This window comes from Lagopus leucura, unplaced genomic scaffold (assembly GCF_019238085.1).
Source record: "Lagopus leucura isolate 7727_CA_CO unplaced genomic scaffold, USGS_WTPT01 Super-Scaffold_100015, whole genome shotgun sequence".
NCBI classification, from domain to species: Eukaryota; Metazoa; Chordata; class Aves; order Galliformes; family Phasianidae; genus Lagopus; species Lagopus leucura.
In genome coordinates, this window is record NW_024962269.1 from 10346968 (window position 1) to 10364175 (window position 17208).

Here is a 17208-nt window from a genome sequence, read left to right on the forward strand (position 1 = left end):
CGGCTCGGCTCGGCTCGGCTCGGCTCGGCTCGGCTCGGCTCGGCTCGGCACTCAGCATGAAGACAGTGAGGCAGTGGCAAGCGCTGCTCCTGCTGGCGCTGGGGCTCACGCTGCTCGTGGTGGTGGCCGGTGAGTTGGGTGCTGTGATCCCGGGACGGGGCCGGGGTGCACAGCCCTGAGAGCGCAGGGGGACGGGTAAAACGGAGCCTGGAAGCCGTACATAACCGAGTCGCGCTATGTCCCGTGCTTGCTGCGGAGGATAAGCGTGCCAGCAGTGTAAACAGCTCCTGGAAGCGGTTAATGCGGCACCTCCCCTGCGTCCTGATGGGGTGCGTGACCCCAAAGGGATGAGTGAACGAGGAAAGGGGTGCAGAGCCACGCGCGGGCTGTGGGATGGGCCGAGGGGTGCTGCTGGAGGCTCTGCTGGGTCCGTTCTGGGTGCCCGTGCAGGCAGCCCTGACCCTGCCTCCCCCAGCCCCGCTGGGTTTTGGAGGATGTTGTTTTTGCCTTCCCGCCAGCTCATGGGTTCATATAAGCAAACATTTCCCAAAGCGGTGGCTGCTCTGTTGTTTCGGCTGCTGGCTGTCCAGTCTGCGGCAGCGCTGGCCTTGACCAGGGAAATGCACGTGGGAAGGATGGAGGTGCTGAACCGTTCTGAGAAGGCCAAGAAATAGGAGCATCTCAATCTCCAGAGGAAACCGTGACCTGTGTGCTGTGCTGCTGGGCAGGGGGCTGGCAAGGAGACACGGAACGTACGGGATAATTCTGGGAGAGGATAAGAGCCTGCTTACTTGCAAAAAGCAAAGCATAAATCTAGCAGCGGGACCCCTCCCGTCCCAACCCTGGGGAGAAATGTGGGGAATTTTACACCGCTTCTCCTTTGCTTGCTGCGTCCCACCCCAGGAACTCTGGGCTGCCGAGGAGCACACATCACAGGGAGCCGCAGGGCGCTGGCAGCGCAGTCCGTGGGACCCTCAGCACGGGGATGCATCCCAGGCCGGCGTGGGGCAAAGGTGTCCCAGTGTATCAGCCTGAGCCCTCTCCTCCCGCGCCGTAGCTCATGGCAGCACATTGATGGAGCATGAGGTCATGCGGAACGCGCTGGGCAGTGCAGGCAGCGACTTGAACCGCTGCCCAAATTTTTCTGCCTCCCGAGGCTGGGCTGAGGGAGACGCTGCACCTTTTGGAAATCGGCGTGTAACTTCGGGTCCTGCCTGGCCTGCCTGCTCCCAGTGCGCACCCTGCAGTTGTGGAGCGTTGGGAAGAGTGGGATTACCTCGGAGGAGCCCTGCTATTAAAAGACTGGTGATAGGAGCTTGCTAAGTGATAGCTTAGGCTAATGAGAGCTATGCTGCCTGCTGCTTGCAGGGCTTTCAGGTAGTGGGGGTGGTGGGTCTCCACCTGAGTTCCAGCCTTGCTCTGAGCTCAGCAAAGAGGTGGCACCAAGCGATGCACTGTTCTAGCACCTGGCATGCAATCAGTACAACTTTCAGCCACGCTGGTGGAAATCTGCTCCGTGTTTATGGAGAGTGCTACTGTTCTGCAGCTGTTAGGGCAAAACACATTGGAGGTGGGGGGAGTTCCCTGATGCCCTGCAGCATCACACAGAGTTGGACAATTCTTCCAGTGCCTCCAGCATCTGAGCTGAGGCACGTGGGCCCCCCCTACAAGGAATGTTTTGTCTTGCAAATGCTAACTTTTGTTAGGAAATCCCAGCAATGTGAGCTGCCTGATTCCCTGCAATAATCCTGTCCTGCTCGTGGCACTGTGCCCCAGCCTGGCTCGCCCTGCTCCCTGGCTCAGCAGCGTTCCCTGGGCTCTGATTTGACATTCAAACTCTGTCTAACAGATTTTTCTGTGTCCAAGGAGCCCTGCGTGCCTGTCCCGGATAGCTCTGTTGGTCACTGCCCTTCTTGAGATACCCAGCACGTGGGTCCTGCCTGGCTGGGCTTCTCCTGCCAGCCTGGGATGGGGCCACCTCCACGTGAAGGGGCTGTGGAGGCTGCCCAGCATTGGTTTGGCTCATAGTGACATGTGGCTTTGCTGGTAGGTGACTTCTGCAGTGTGAACTACTGTCAGAATGGGGGTACCTGCCTGACTGGCATCAATGAGACCCCCTTCTTCTGCATCTGCCCTGAAGGCTTTGTTGGGATCGACTGCAATGAAACAGAAAAAGGTGAGGCTTGGGGAGGAACCTGTGTTCCCATCACGGGTGACTGGCACACAATGAGGATGTGCTGACTGCTTCAACAGAAATGAACTGTACTGCATCCTCAAAACACTCTGGGTGCTCTTATTTCCCACCTGTGCCCAGCTGAGAATCCATTTTCCTCTGTTCTCTTTCCCCAGGCCCCTGCCACCCCAATCCTTGCCACAACAATGGTGAGTGCCAGTTGGTCCCGAATCGAGGGGATGTCTTCACTGACTACATCTGCAAGTGCCCCACAGGGTATGATGGGGTGCACTGCCAGAACAGTAAGTACAGCAGGGAACTAAGGGGACACCAGGGTGACAGGTCGGGGACCACAGGGCTCTGCTCTGGGGGATGCCGTGGCTCTGAGCTCACCTCCTAAGCCCTCCACCTCCTCTGTCTCCTAGACAAGAATGAGTGCTCCTCAGAGCCTTGCAAAAATGGGGGCACCTGCGTGGACATGGATGGTGACTACGCCTGCAAGTGTCCTTCTCCCTTCTTTGGGAAGACTTGCCATGCCCGTAAGTCCCCTGTGCTGATGCCTAGAGATCCCTTTCCATCCCTGCTCTAGAGAAGAGTTATCATCAGCAGTGCGGTACCAGTGTGCTGCACTGAGCCTGGTCCTGACGGAGGTGAAGGTGCCACCTCCTGTCCAGTACTCTGACAGTGGCAAATGAGCTCCTGGCATTGTTCCCTCATCACCTCCTCCCTTTGCTGCCATCCTCAGGCTGTGCCATTCCTCTGGGCATGGAAGGAGGGGCCATCTCTGATGCACAGCTCTCAGCCTCCTCCGTCTACTATGGTTTCCTTGGCCTCCAGCGCTGGGGGCCGGAACTCGCTCGCCTCAACAACCACGGCATTGTCAACGCATGGACCTCCAGCAACTATGACAAGAGCCCATGGATCCAGGTACTGACGGGAAGAGTAAAGCGTAGGTCTGTCTACATCTGGATGCACACCGTGCTCACCTTCTTGTCCTCTCCAGGCCAACCTGCTGAGGAAGATGAGGCTGACTGGCATTGTCACACAAGGCGCTCGCCGTGTGGGCAAGGCGGAGTACGTGCGTGCCTATAAGGTGGCCTACAGCCTGGATGGGCGTGAGTTCACCTTCTGCAAGGATGAGAAGCTCAACACAGACAAGGTGGGCTGGGATATGGGGCTGGGTGCTGGGCTTGGGTCAGGACCACGCAGAGACCCATCCCAGCAGCATTTGCTTGACCAGAATCATATCATAGAATCATAGAATGGCTTAGGTTGGAAGGCCATTCTGTTCTGACCCTCTGCTGTGGTCTGGTTGTCCCCCGCCAGCTCAGGCTGCCCAGGGCTCCACCCAACCTGACCTCGGGCACCTCCAGGGATGGGGCACCCACAACTCATAGTGCAGACAAAGGAGCAGCACTGATTTATTGGGGTCATTTGGATAATGACTTTGTATTTGACACATGGTGGGATGTGGGCATGGTCTGCAGATGCTGGTGAACAGCTTGCAATGCTCTGTGCTGAGCACAAGACCACTGTGTATCTCACAGCCTCAAGTCACTGAGTGCAGCATTCTCCATTTTTTTTTAATGGTAAATGCATCCTGACTGCTTTTTCTGCATCCAAGGAAGGGCTGGGACTATCTGCCTTGCTTAAACCAACAAAAAGTCTCACTCATCTCCACAGTGCTGGAAAAAAAACCATATGCAAGCATGACCTGACAGCACTCTTCAAACAGGTGTCACGTTTTGGGGACTGCAGCCATAGCTGCTGTGTTAAAAGAGTTAGGGATGCTGCCAGCTCGTGCAGTCCTCGGGTAGCCCAGCTTCCCTGCTCTGCCCATTTTGGGCACCAAACCCTGTGCAGTAGGCAGGGGGCTGCAGGATGCTGGGGGCTCAGCCCTGTGTGCTGTGTCAGATTTTCCAGGGGAACGTGGACTACGGCACCATGCAGACCAACATGTTTGACCCTCCCATCACAGCACAGTTCATCCGCATCTACCCCGTGGTGTGCCGCCGTGCCTGCACGCTGCGCCTCGAGCTCATCGGCTGCGAGATGAATGGTAAATGCCCCCCTGGGCCACTGCTGGTCCCCGTTTGGCCAGCGGGCGTTCATTCTTCTCACGGTGCTGGGAGCTTTAGGGGCTGTTAATCCCACAGCTCAGCTGGGCCGAGCTGCACTCTCACACTGCTTACCCTTCCCAAGCTGTCTCACTTCAGTCTGTGGTTTCTCATTGTTCCCTATCTGAGCCCCTACCCGGCTGGTTCTCCTGCGGGAGAGCTTAACAAGCAGCAGAAGATCAAAGTCCCGTGGGAAACGTGACTGATGATTAGCCAGAGCCCTCGGCTTGCCCCTCGCCTCCCCACATTCCTGCTAAGCACACGTCCTAGGCAGTGCCTGGCGCTGGGCTCTGAGCCACATCCTGCTGCTGCCCAGGACCGAGGTGTGTCCTTGTGCCGGGCTGTGCTGTCAGGCTGCAGCAGGAGGCACTGTGCTGCAGGGAATAGCTCTGCTATGAAAACACCGTCCTGGCTGTATCCAGGAGAGCTGGTGAGCTGCATCCCTGCACCTCTGCGGTGCTTTCCTGTGCTCCCAGGTCCTGCTGTGACCACGGGGATGTGCCACTGGTGTGCGGGGCTCTGCTGGCTGCGGTCGGGTGACGGTGCTTTGGACTCTTTCCCTTTCACTGTCTGTATAAACCGTTGTGTTACAGTGTATTTCAACACGGCAGGTTGCTCGGAGCCTCTGGGCATGAAATCCCGCCTGATCTCTGACCAGCAGATCACAGCCTCCAGCGTCTTCAAGACGTGGGGCATCGATGCCTTTACCTGGTATCCCCATTATGCCCGCCTGGACAAGATGGGCAAAACGAATGCCTGGACAGCACTGCACAATGACCAGTCCGAGTGGCTGCAGGTGGGTAAGGGCTGGGAAGGCTCATGGCACACCTCTGTGCACCCCAGCCCAACTCCTCCCCTCTGTTTTGCAGCAAGGATCGGGTCTGTGCTTCTATTCCCAGGCTGGAATGGGAACAAATAGTTCTGAAATTTCCTTCTCGGTTTCCTTTGCTCCGCTGTTTTTATACTTTTCACATGATTTCATGACATAATGGGACAAAGCTGTTTAGATATTTGTCCCACTTTTAATTTTATTTGGGGAATGATTAAAAGCAGCTGCTCCTCAGCTCAGAGTGAACCAGCTTATCGGGACATCTCCCAGCAGGGTTGCGGTGACACACTGCGCTGGGCTCTGACACTGAAGGCTGTGTGCTTGTGGACGTGTAGGTAGATTCACACGTACACCTATATATATATAAATATGTACATGTATGTGTGGTTAGCGTGGCCCTCGATGAACATAAAGAAGGAACAAAATTAAGGAGACCTTTGGCTCTTTAGCTGCGTTACCCCGCGCTGTGCCAGCAGAAGTAACGCAGTGTGGCAGGGCAGGAAGCAAAGCAAACAGCACAGAAACGATCTCCCTTGCTGCCCAAATGTCAGCCTGCATTCAGCTGCGTGTTTTCTCATCCAGAATCACTTTCCGTTGGAAATGCATTTCCTCTGGGAGTCCTTTTTAATTATTTTTTTTTAAATTGGGATTTTTGCCATCATTCCCGCGTTGACCTCTCCAGCACGAGGTGCCAAAGCAGCCGCAGTGATGTGTGGGGAACAGTTCCCTGCCCTGAGGGTGCTTGGGTCAAATATTTCCCACAGCATTTCGTTAGTCCTGCTGGGGCAGGGGTTGGTTGAGCAGTACGCAGGGACTCAGCCCCATCTCTATTCCAGATCGACCTTCGGGACCAGAAGAAGGTGACGGGCATCGTTACGCAGGGAGCTCGTGACTTTGGCCACATCCAGTACGTGGCAGCCTACAAAGTGGCCTACAGTGACAATGGCACCTCCTGGACTGTGTACAGGGACAGCCAGACCAACAGCACCAAGGTATGGGGGCAGCGAGCTGCGGGGGCTTGGGGACACCTTCCGGCTTGAGGGCTGTGTGTAAATGGCGTCGGGGTCCCTGTGATGCTGACTGCTTCTCTCTCCCCCCAGATCTTCCACGGCAACAGTGACAACTACTCGCACAAGAAGAATGTCTTTGATGTGCCCTTCCACGCCCGCTTTGTGCGCATCCTGCCCGTGGCCTGGCACAACCGCATCACGCTGCGTGTCGAGCTGCTGGGCTGTGACGAGTAGGGGCGTGAAGGAGGGACAGCCCCATCCCCATCACCCGGCCCACACTCTGCCCACCCTGCACACCTCCCGCTCACACCTCCCTCTCCTCCTCCCCGAATTTTGGAGGGAGGCTCCGGGCGCTGCCTTGCCTCAGGGGGTCCCCTGCCCTGCGCTGGGGCTGCAGCACTGCACTTTATGGGGCTGCTATAGGATGCGGGGATGGCTCCTGCCCTTCTGCCCTACAAGCTGTGAGTGAGACCTTCTCCTCTGCAAATGGATCTTGGCTGTGGGACCCTATCCTGCACGCAGGTCTTGGTTGCAGCCTCCCCTAAGCCTGGAGATGACTTTTCTCCCTTTTCCCTCTGCTTCCAGCAGTCAGCAGCAGCACCCTGCGTGCGCTGCACCGTAGTTTGGGGCTCAGCCGTTGTGGGGGACCAAACCTAACCTCTACCATCCCTCCTCCTCCCTGCATGGCCATGTGAAGGAGCTACAAACCTCAGCTCTATCCCTTCTGCCAGGCCCCGGGGCTCTCTGCGGGCTGTATCAGTGCTGCATAGTGCGAGGGGAGTGCTGAGAGGGGGAGAGGCTGCTCCTATCAGTAGTTCTTCCTGCTGCACTGATCTTGTGGCAGCTGAGAGCCCTCCCCAGCCCCCAAGAAAGCAAACCCATGGGTCTGTGGGGTCGAGTGGTGAGGGACATCCACCCTGGGCACCCTGCAGCCCAAGGCAGGGGGGTCTCAAAAATGTTCTTTTTCCCTTTTGATCACATTCCCAGGGTACCAACACTATTGTTATGGAGCAGCTGGAGGTGGTGGTGGAGCAGCCCCAAAACAGAGCCCTGATCCTTTTTGTATCCTGATTTTTCCCTTTTTGGGGTGGCGATGCTGGAGCTGTTGGGATGGGCAGTGGGAAAGCATTGAGCCAGCACCAGCGAGTGGGATGGCTGCTAGGAAAGTGTTGGTGGCACCATTGTCCCCGTGGACTGGTATGGGATGTGGCCACAGCGCTGGGCTGGCTTTGGGAAGGACCGAGGGGACCCAGGTGGCACGGCCTTGCTCCAGGGTGTTGTTGACAGTATTAAAACTGAAACTTTGGGTTGTTGCCTCACTGCTCTGTGCTTGCCGTCTCTCAGAGGCATCCCTCCTGCCCTCACACACTCCTGGCTCCCTTCCTTTCTCCAAAAAACAGTACCAAGGCTTGTATACATCCTCCCCCCGGCCTCCACCCCATCCCAGCTGCTGGAACCTGTGCCTGCAGCTGGCCGAACGCAGCGCGATGGGACGTGGGGATGGGAAACTACTATCAGCACCCCACGCCCTGCGCATCCTCCTTTGGCTTTGATCCTGGAGCAGATCCCCAGCTTGGAGCAAAACCGCTCTCAGAGCTGCAGCTTTGAGGAAGCTGTGGCCAAACCTCCTGGGCATGGTGCTGGATGGGGGCTGCTGGTTGGGATCCCACACTTGGAAGAGGAGGGGGCACTGGGGTGTGGTGGAGGAGCTCTACCACTGAGTAGGGTCCCTGAAGCTGATAGGAATGGCCCAGAGCCTCCTGCATCCCTCCATCACCTCCTGCATTCACCACAGCCATGGCTGGTCGGAGACAAATAGCACCCAGAGCCAGAGCAGGGGGGACAACACTCCCACCCAGACGTGCCCTCTTATCGCCGGGAAGCAGCAGCAGAGATAAGGGCAGCCTGCTCTGAGTCTGGCGAGACAGCTCTGAGGTAGGGAGGGCTCTGCAGGGAGGGCAAAAGGAGCCAAAGCCACATATCACTGCAGCTGTCACCACTGCCCCACTGAGTGGCTGAGCCCTTCCCTGCCCCACAACATTTCCTTCCTCCTGCCCAGCACCAGTGCTGCCCTTGAGGGCAATGAGGGCTCCCTCACCCCATGCAGACCCCCACCCCTGCCCCTCGGATGCTGTTCCTGGAGGCAGGAAGGCTGGCACGCTGCGGCACCCCACTGCCTGCCTGCAGGAAGCAGCCACAGGACAGCATCCTCTCACCAGCACCAGGAAACCCAGCACTGCTCACAGCCCCTTCCATCCTGCAGCAGATCTGGGTTTCCCTCCCCACTTCCAGCCTCAAGCGTGGGTTTCCCGCTGGAGCTGCTGGCAGAGACTGAGCCGCGTCCTGTGCAAGCAGCTTTTTGCCAAGAAATCCCCCTCCAGGACCAGGTCGAAGCTGCCATTCACTGGCTCTGAGGTTGAGCAGCCGAGCTGACACCTTTATGGCTGTTTGATCCATCCCCAAACACCTGCCCATCTCACACACTGCTGGGTTGGATCTGCACTGACCCCACAGCGCTGTCCCACCCGGCTGTATCCCTGGGGAGCTCAGCTCCAAGCCCAACTCCAGGATCATCCTCCAAGCAGCGAGGATGGGGGTCACAAAGCACCCTTCTCCAGGGAGGGCTCTTTGCGGGGTGCTTTGGGCACACTGCAGCTTTTTCTTCCTCTGGCAAACAATGGGGTGGCAGCGCCAAGGAGCAACGTGCCCCGGCGGGAGGGGACCGTGGTGTGGCTGCAGCACGGGGACACGGTGCCGGGAGAGGTAATCACCCCATTGTGGGCCACGGGACAGCGCGGCGTCGTGCCGTCACGCACGGGGGAGGCCCCTCCATGGAGACCCTGTGGCAGCGCCACGTGATTTGGTGTCAGAGAATCATAGAACCATTAAGGCTGGAAAAGACTTCTAAGATCATCCCGTCCTGTTATCTGCCTACCGCCAACAGTGCCCACTAACTGTGCCCCCCAGCATCCGAAGCTCAGCTGTGTGCACGGCACCCACACTCTGTATCTCTGTCCCTCGATGAGGATGGCTGAGCAGAGCTGTGAGACCCTGTGCGTCCCAATGATCTCAGCCATGCTTCCCACGGGGGCAGAGCCGCAAGAGACATGGCTGATAGCGCCGTGTCCCAGCCCCTATCAGCCCGCTCTGGTGCCAGACGGGCTCAGTGCCTGCAGGATGGGGTCGGCGGATGCTTTATTTTCACACGCGGTGTTTTCTTTCCGGTTTGACGCCATCCTGCGCGGTGGGGCAGGGAGCAGGGAGCAGGGAGCAGGGAGCAGGGAGCAGGGAGCAGGGAGCAGGGCCCCGCGCCTCATTTCCTCGCCGTAAAACAACAAAGCAGAGCAGGGTCAGGGCACACGCGTGGCCCCGAGGCCTGGCAGCGTCCAGCCTGGCAGTGGCTCTGGAATTACGTGGGTGATGCCCTGACGGAGGGGTGCAGCCGGATAGTCTAAAGGTTTTGGTACAGACCTCCCAGAACCACCATCCTGGAGCTGCTCGTGCTCGTGGCACTCCTGCAAAGTGCTTGCATGGCACTGCCACTGCCAAAAGTTGGTTCTGTGGTGGGATGCAAGGTGCTCTGTGGCAGTGTGTGCGGCTGTGAGTACGGCATCACGGGGCTCACCCCAAGATTTCAGCATCCCCAATGGAGCACGCCTTTCCCCTCATCTTCTCCCTTGCACTAGGCAATGCTGGCGAGCAACGCATCATGCAGAGGCATGCAGTGAGGGCACACAGCTCTGGTTGGGTGTGACAGGCAGGCAGGGGGCTCGGGGCACCCACCCCTACTCCATCCTGAGAGCAGGGGGTTGGGAATAGCGTGTGTTTCCCTTTAAGAGGCAGGCCCTGGAGCTGCTTCCTCTCAACCCTGAGAGTCCTAAACACACTGCATCTGCCTGCAGCCTGCCCGCTGCCTGCTGCTGCTGCCCGCCGTGAGTGGGGCAGGGGATGGGGCTGGGGACGGGGACGGGTGGCACATGGGGTGAGGCGCTGTGTGGGATGAGGAGGGACGGCAGGGACAGCATCACCGCATGGGTGCTGGGCATCGCTGATGGACGTCGCCGTGCTCCACGCCGCGAGCGCTGTGAGCACGGTGAGCACCACGCTGCCCAGCGTAGCGGTGGAGGATGCTGGCACGCTGGCACATCACCACGCCATGAGGTTGGGGATGCAGCGGGGTGAGGTTCAGGTGTCCCCAGCCCAACGTGTGCGGCTGCGGGTGCTTCGTGCCCGTCCCAGCGCCCTGTGCCCGCAGCACGTGGCTGTGTGTGTGCATGTAGCGCACAGAGGTGGTACCGGGCTGATGGGGTACCATCCCATCCCATGCTGGGAGCATCCAGCTGCGCTCCCCCGCCCTGGTGGCATGGCCGGAGGTCACCTCTGTCCCCTGCACTGTCCCCGCCGCGGACTCAGGCACTCTCTTGCAGCGCTCCTAAACCTCATCTCAACGCGGGGTGCGGATGTCAAACCCCTCCTTGCAGGGGCTGAGGGAGGCTCCGTGGGTGCCGGGCCCCCTCTGCCGGCTCCGGGGAAGCCTGCAAGCCCCGCTGCCCGCCCTGAGTGCCACCCTTGGGTGCCAGCAGGAGAAGGGCTGCGGGGACATGGGGCACCGGGATTCTCCTATGGAATGTGGTTGGTGTGTTGCATGGGGACACCCCTCTGCTTGTGTCCTTGTGTGCCAGGGAACGCTGGCCGTTTTGGGGTCACCCTACAGCATGAAGAGTGGCTGGTGTGGGGCTGTGTTGAAGAAATTTGGGTGGTTAACCGGCTGTGGAGGGAACACTGGTACTTTTCTAGGCATTGGTAGGATGAGGGGTAATGGCTTCAAGTTGCCAGTGTATCAGGGGGGGTGTCAGGACAGATGTTAGGGAAAATGTATTATCTGAAACTGTGGTGATGCAGTGGCACAGGAAGGTGGTGGAGTCACCGTCCCTGGAGATGTTAAGAACTGCGGGGATGTGGCACTGAGGGACGTGGTGGGGATGGGCTGATGGTCATACTAGGTGAACTCAGTGGTCTTGTCCAACCTTAACGATCCTATGATTCTGTGAAGGCCCAGGGTCCAGCCTCATTCCCCAGCCATGCTGCTGCTCTCACTGCTCCTCAAGGCTGCCCTGCTGCGACTGGTCAACTCCTACCACCCCTTCTACAACGGCTTCTATTACAACCACGTCATGAATGATGATGATAACGGGCACGAGAAAGGTACCGTGGGCTGAGGGGACTGGAGAGTCATGGCAAGAGGCTGAGATGCTCCCTCCACCTCGAGGAAGGGGATGGGACCCACATGTTGGGAGCCTAGAGGAGCACATGGAGTGCTCACGGGATGCTCAGGCAGCTGAGGAGGTGGCTGGAGGGAGGGAGTGGAACAGCTGCAGGGAGAGGTGAGGACCATTCCCTCACATCTTCCCTCCTTGTCCCCAGTGATTGATTTCAATGGGGTCAGGCTGGTGGTGGAGACCTCCAAAGACCCCATCTATAGCTTCAGCGGTGCTAATGTCACCCTGCCTTGCCACTACCACCACGAGCCCGAATCTGAGGCCAAGCACAAGATCCGCATCAAGTGGTCCAAGCTGCGAGATGACTACACCAAGGAGCAGGACGTGCTGGTGGCCATTGGCAAAACCTACATGGCTTTTGGGGACTTCCGAGGCCGCGCTCACCTCCACCGGACCGGACAGCGCGAAGCCTCGCTGCTCATCAGCGATGTGCGCCTGCAGGATGATGGCAAATACCGCTGTGAAGTCATCGAGGGGCTGGAGGATGCCAGTGATGTGGTGGAGCTTCGGCTGCGAGGTGGGGGCTGGCCAGCATGGCCCTTGGGTGGCAGCAGGGCGGGTGGGTCGGGAGAGGCTATAGGCGGAAAGAGGTTGGGATACTCAGAGTGATGCTTTGGGGCTTAGTGGGGAGCTGTAGGCTTGTGTGTTCCTACGAGCCAGCCATCCCCACGACAAGGGTCTGGCCACCTCCCTGTTGGCATCCTTGATGGTATTCATCGCTGAAAGGCTTGGGTTGGAAAGGACATCTAAGATCACCCAGCTCCAACCCCCTGCTGTGGGCTGGTTATCCCCACCAGTTCAGGTTGCCCAGGGCCCCTTCCAACCAGGCCTTGAGCACCTGCATGGACGGGGCACCCAGCTCTGTGCAGCCTGTGGCCCCCTGTCCTCTGTGTCCCTGTACCCGCAGACCGTGTATTCCCATGGCAATATTCCACCCCCTGAGACACCGTGTGTGTGCTAGGACTGTGATCCATATGTCCCTGTTACCCTACTCTAAGCATCCCCATCCCCATGCGCACCACTGCTGTCCCCATGCGTGATTGCACGTATCCCCAGCACTGAGCCCCTCTGTCCCTGTGCCACCAGATGTCGCTGGCATCTTGTTGCTGGTGGCTGCTTGCCCAGAGCGTCTCTGTGCTGCTGGCGGCTCTGCACCCTGGGGTGATTGAGTTTGACTTTGGGGTGGGTGGGCGTGCTGCCCTCTGAGCACCCCGTGTGCCCCCAGGCATCGTGTTCCCCTACCAACCACCCCGCGGGCAGTACAGCCTCAACTTCCATGAAGCCGAGCGAGTGTGCCAGGAGCAGGGTGCCCTCATCGCCACCTTCCACCAGCTCTTCCAGGCCTGGAGCGAGGGGCTGGACTGGTGCAACGCGGGCTGGCTGGCCGATGGCACTGTGCATTACCCCATCCGCCTGCCCCGCAAACCCTGCGGCGGGGTGCACCTCGCCCCGGGCATCCGCAGCTACGGCCCCCGCCACCGGCACCTGCACCGCTTTGATGTCTTCTGCTTCTCCTCCACACTCCGAGGTGGGTCCCCACGGGGTTGTGCCACGTGGTGGCGTCCCACGTCCTTGTTGTCCCTAAGGATATGGCACGCGGCGATGCTGCGGGTGATGCTCAGCCCCATGCACTTCCCTCCTGATGCTGCTCTCCTTCTCAGGTGAGGTTTTCTACCTGGAACACCCAACCAGAATGACGCTGGAGGAAGCCAAGCAGGCGTGCCTGGACACTGGCGCAGAGATTGCCAAAGTGGGACACCTCTACTCTGCATGGAAGTTCCACGGGTTGGACCGCTGCGATGCTGGCTGGCTGGCGGATGGCAGTGTCCGCTACCCCATCGCCAAGCCCCGTGCCAACTGCGGCCCCGCAGAGCCCGGCGTGCGCAGCTTTGGCTTCCCCAGCAAGGGCAGGTTTGGAGTCTTCTGCTACAAGGAGAGATAAAGAACGAGGAGGGTTCCTGCCCGGCCTGAGGATGTTCCCATCCCAACGGTGCCTGGCCTTGGGTGTACCCAGGGCTGTTTTGGGAGTGACTGGGTAGGGGGAAACTTCTTTGGTTTGAATTCTTCTTCCTTTATGTTTTACACTTTCTGAATGCAGCAGGAGGCTGGGCTGGAGCATCCTGCTCTAGAGCAGGGGACTGGCTCCATATGGGCTACATGCAAGGACGATGGCCCCTCTCCGTCCATCCTAGTTCCGTGTCCCTGACTGCATGGGACCAGGGCATGGAGTAGGCATCTCCCCTACAGCCCAGCCCCGCTGCATCCCATCCCTGCTGCAGTCTCGTCCCATCCCACTGAAGGATGCTGCTGTGCCTGTCCCCGTGGTGGTGCTTGTGCCTTATATCCATGCACCCCACGCCCGGACCCCGTTTGAACTCTGGTGCCTTCTTCTTTCAAGTGTTTTGTTATGAAAAAGATGATGTATTTTCCTGGACCTCTTCTAAATAAATCAGTGGAGAAAGCCCTGGAGCAATGTGGCAGTGTCCCCACTTCTGTCTCAGTGCGAGAAATGGAGAGAAGTTGGGGTCCCCCACCAAGACACCCAGGGACGTGCATGGAGCAGTGAGGAATGTGCCATGCACGCCTCATCCTTGGCTGAGCCGCCTCATAATGAGTGCGAATTGAACCCTGATCTGGAAGGCAGAGGGTGAAGCGTCTGCTGATAGTGGGTTTTCCTGCTGTTGGGTTTTAGTTGGAGTGTGTTCCTGGGTCTACCCCCTCCTGAGCACCTCCTGCTCCATGCCGTTCCCACCTGCATTCAGTGCCAGGGGTCCCCCCGCCCTTCTGTCCACACAACCCCTTTGGGTTCCTTTCCTTCCCTGCTACCCCACCCCACTCAGCCACCTCCCTCTGCCCCCCAAATTAAAAAGAAGGAACCACAGCGACCCTTTCCGATTTCGCTCTCTTTATTATTTATCACTCTTTCAAAATAGGATATGTTCAAAAAATATAAATAGGTGCAGGGAACGCTGGTGCCCCGCACGGTCCCCTGGAAAGAGCACGTCGTCCCGGGATGGGCGCAGCGCTGTGGGGCGGTGGTGGGGGGCTCTCAGCCTCCCCCCGCTTCCCCCCACCGCAGCCCCCGGCCCTCCCGGTACATTCACTGCCCCTCTGCCCACCCGCCCCGACGCGCCGCAGCAGTAGGATTCTGGAAAAAAAACATAAAATAAAATTAACCCCAAAAGGTGCTGATCACCCCGGAGATTAAATAACAGAAATAATTACATTGTTCGTGGATAAAATCAGGAAAAAAATAATCATCTTTATTATTTAACTTAACCCCCTGCCCTCTGCGATCCCACCCCCCTCCCCATCCCCGAAGGCACGACGATAATTGGAACCGGACCGTTAGTAAGAATGCTGACTTCTAATTTGCTTTGCTTTGGGGCTTGGAAAACATTAATTTTTTTTTTTTTCTTTTTTTATATATATATACACAAAGGTGGGTTTGTCTGTAATATAATTTTTTTTTTTTCCTTATATGACAAAAAAGCAACAACAAGAAGAAGAAATCGCCTCTGTTAATATAAGTGTTCCATAAAAATCTCTCTTTTCTCTCTCTGCTCACCCCTCGCCCCGCTTTAATGGGTGGGTCTGTGCATGACACCGGGTCTCGACCGGCTCCGGGGGCTCCTCTTGTATAGCCGGCGCTGGTAGCTGGAGGCTGCGGGGAGAAATGGCATCGTTATTGGGATGAGGAGAAACAGGGGAGGAGGGAAAGCAGGGAAAACGCAGCACCAGGAGCGCAGCACTGCGCTCTCCTCCGTCCCTCCCGCCTGCTTTCCCCAGCTCGGGGACTGGGCTGGAGCGGAGCTGGCCAGGAGCCGGCCGGCATTTGAGGGATGTGATTTGGCTGAGCTCGATGTCATTGTTGGGAAGCTCCGAGCAGGGATGGGAGCGGGGTGTAGGCAGCCTGGGGATGGGCCGGGACGCCTCGAGAAGGGCCAGAAACCCGGCCCCATCCCTGGGGCCAGCCCTGTCTCCTCGGCAGGGCTCCCCACTCCTGTCCTCTGCTACTCACCAGCTGCAGGAGCTGCTCCTTTTTTTTTCCTTTTCTTTAAGTAGCCTTGGCTCTTATTAAGCTTTTTGCTCCATCCCTCAGCTCTACCTCGGGAAAGCTTCCAGCACGGCATCTTCCCATGGCTCAGCACTGCCCTACACCCAGTGCCACCCAATGCACCTGGAGGTGCTCAAGGCCAGGTTGGACGGGCCCTGGGCAGCCTGATGCGGTGGGGGGGCAACCAGCCCACAGCAGGAGGTTGGAGCTGGGTGATCTTTAAGGTCCCTTCCAACTCAAGCCATTCTGTGATTCTATGATTAATTCGATTCCCATTCCTCCCAGCTGCGTGCATCCAGCACCTCAAATATCCACATCCCCAGGGGAGAGAGGGGGGAGGGGGGGGAATTGTCCAAGGGCGTCCCTGTGCACCACCCCCCAGGTGCGGATGACTGGGAAGGCTGAGACGTACGGTTTGTGCAGGATATCCGCGGCTCCTCCCAGCGCCCGTTGGGCTGGCAGCGGATGGTGGGCACGTGGCGCTGGATGTAGCCATGGTCGCACTGGTACCGCACCAGGGAGTTGATCTCATAGCGGTCCTTCTTCCGGCCAAAGGTCCGGGCGTTCTCCACTACAGGTGGGTCCCCACAGGCAACTGCAGGAAATGGGGAAAGACAGTAAGAGACGGAGAACCCCTGGCAGGCGGCTCTCAACCCGTCAGCCCCATTGCTGCTTCTCCTGTGCTGTCCTGTGGGGACAAGAGGGAATGGCCTCAAGTTGCACCAGGGGAGGTTCAGGTTGGATATTAGGAGAAGCTTCTCAGAAAGAGGTGATGCGGTGGCGCAGCTGCCCAGCGAGGTGCTGGGGTCACCGCCCTGGAGGTGCTCAAGAGCTGTGGGGATGTGGCACTGAGGGCACAGTGGGGATGGTTGATGGCTGGATTAGGTGATATTAGTGGTCTTTTCCAAACATGGTGATTCTGTGGTGTCTGTAAGTGGGTGATGGCCGCTCCTTCTGACCTTTAAGTGAGGCACTGATGGGGTGGAAAGATGCAACCACCTTGCCCATCCCTAAGATGTGGTGGGAGTGATGCTCTCCCTCGTTATTCCCCTGCTGGAATGGCATTTCTGATCCAGATAGTTTCTCGACCCATGTGGGCAGGTGCTACCCCTCAAGCTTTTATAACATCCATCAGCCAGACCCAGGGCTAGAGAATAAGCTGAGAACGGGGAGATTGTTTCCTTAGGAGGGGAATAGATGGAGATACTACAAAAACGGCACTATTGCTAAAGAAGTTCAAAGAAACCTAAGTTCATACAAACTTCAGTGGGAGGCAGGCTTACAGCATCAACGTTCCTGGCTGAACATGGGGCTGTTACTCTCAAAGAGCTCAGTGGCAGAACGAGGGCTCATTCCCCTCGTGCCCCAACCCCACAGCCATTGATTGAATCACCCCCATCTTGCTGGTGCACAGCAGGAGTTCACCTGTTCCCTTCTTGCACGTGAAAGGCAGGTGATAGTTGCAGGGGACGTCGTTCCATTCGCCTTGCTCATGCCAGATCATCACAACGCAGTCCTCGCCCGCGGAGAAGAAGTTGTCAGGTTGGTTGGGCCGCCAGTTCTCAAATTGCTGGGGGGAGAGGAAAACACTCGAGCCTGAGTCCCCTCTCTCCTTCCCTCCCTTGTGTCTCCTCCTGCCTCCACCTGCTAGAGACCACAGCTACCTGCACTGCTACTGCAGCCATACGCCTATGGCCATGGTGCCACGGAGCTCAGCCTCTGGTCAGGCGTGGTTTCACCAGA

At 58.1% G+C, this 17208-nt stretch overlaps 3 protein-coding genes across 8 annotated transcripts in view; 2 read left to right on the forward strand and 1 right to left on the reverse strand.

Moving 5' to 3' along the window:
• Positions 1–7435, forward strand: part of MFGE8 (milk fat globule EGF and factor V/VIII domain containing) — a 7475-nt gene extending 40 nt beyond the window's left edge. Inside the window, exons 2-11 of one of the 3 annotated variants that reach the window (XM_042876155.1) lie at positions 34–129; positions 2051–2176; positions 2350–2475; positions 2599–2712; positions 2919–3100; positions 3177–3332; positions 4088–4232; positions 4884–5086; positions 5956–6111; positions 6220–7435. In XM_042876155.1, coding sequence (XP_042732089.1) covers positions 57–129; positions 2051–2176; positions 2350–2475; positions 2599–2712; positions 2919–3100; positions 3177–3332; positions 4088–4232; positions 4884–5086; positions 5956–6111; positions 6220–6363 — 1425 coding nt within the window. In that variant the 5' untranslated portion in view covers positions 34–56 and the 3' untranslated portion in view covers positions 6364–7435. Of the gene's footprint in view, positions 1–6; positions 130–2050; positions 2177–2349; positions 2476–2598; positions 2713–2918; positions 3101–3176; positions 3333–4087; positions 4233–4883; positions 5087–5955; positions 6112–6219 lie in introns of those variants that run through there. The other 2 variants (XM_042876153.1, XM_042876156.1) reach the window with 2 other exon arrangements.
• A 2568-nt stretch (positions 7436–10003) lies between these two features.
• Positions 10004–14016, forward strand: HAPLN3 (hyaluronan and proteoglycan link protein 3). 2 transcript variants are annotated; one of them, XM_042876174.1, is made up of 5 exons: positions 10004–10061; positions 11183–11334; positions 11554–11925; positions 12634–12936; positions 13070–14016. In XM_042876174.1, the coding sequence occupies exons 2-5, from the start codon at positions 11211–11213 to the stop codon at positions 13348–13350; spliced, it is 1080 nt and encodes a 359-aa protein (XP_042732108.1). In that variant the 5' UTR covers positions 10004–10061; positions 11183–11210; the 3' UTR covers positions 13351–14016. The 2 variants fall into 2 exon arrangements, with proteins under 2 accessions (XP_042732108.1, XP_042732109.1); XM_042876175.1 differs by lacking the exon at positions 10004–10061 and having other exon boundaries at positions 10435–11334.
• A 485-nt stretch (positions 14017–14501) lies between these two features.
• The window catches only part of ACAN (aggrecan), a 44008-nt gene continuing 41301 nt past the window's right edge, over positions 14502–17208 (reverse strand). For 2 of the 3 annotated variants that reach the window (XM_042876178.1, XM_042876176.1), the window contains exons 15-17: positions 16891–17035; positions 15878–16060; positions 14858–15072 (exon numbers count right to left, since the gene is read on the reverse strand). In XM_042876178.1, coding sequence (XP_042732112.1) covers positions 14990–15072; positions 15878–16060; positions 16891–17035 — 411 coding nt within the window. In that variant the 3' untranslated portion in view covers positions 14858–14989. Of the gene's footprint in view, positions 14557–14857; positions 15073–15877; positions 16061–16890; positions 17036–17208 lie in introns of those variants that run through there. The other variant, XM_042876177.1, reaches the window with a different exon arrangement.

What these genes read in the sequence shown, in the direction of transcription:
- HAPLN3 (XM_042876174.1), top strand. Translation starts at nt 11,211, where the DNA reads ATGCTGCTGCTCTCACTGCTCCTCAAGGCTGCCCTGCTGCGACTGGTC. An exon ending in TGATAACGGGCACGAGAAAG is followed by an intron (nt 11,335 to 11,553) that starts GTACCGTGGGCT and finishes CCTTGTCCCCAG; the next exon opens with TGATTGATTTCAATGGGGTC. An exon ending in GGTGGAGCTTCGGCTGCGAG is followed by an intron (nt 11,926 to 12,633) that starts GTGGGGGCTGGC and finishes GTGTGCCCCCAG; the next exon opens with GCATCGTGTTCCCCTACCAA.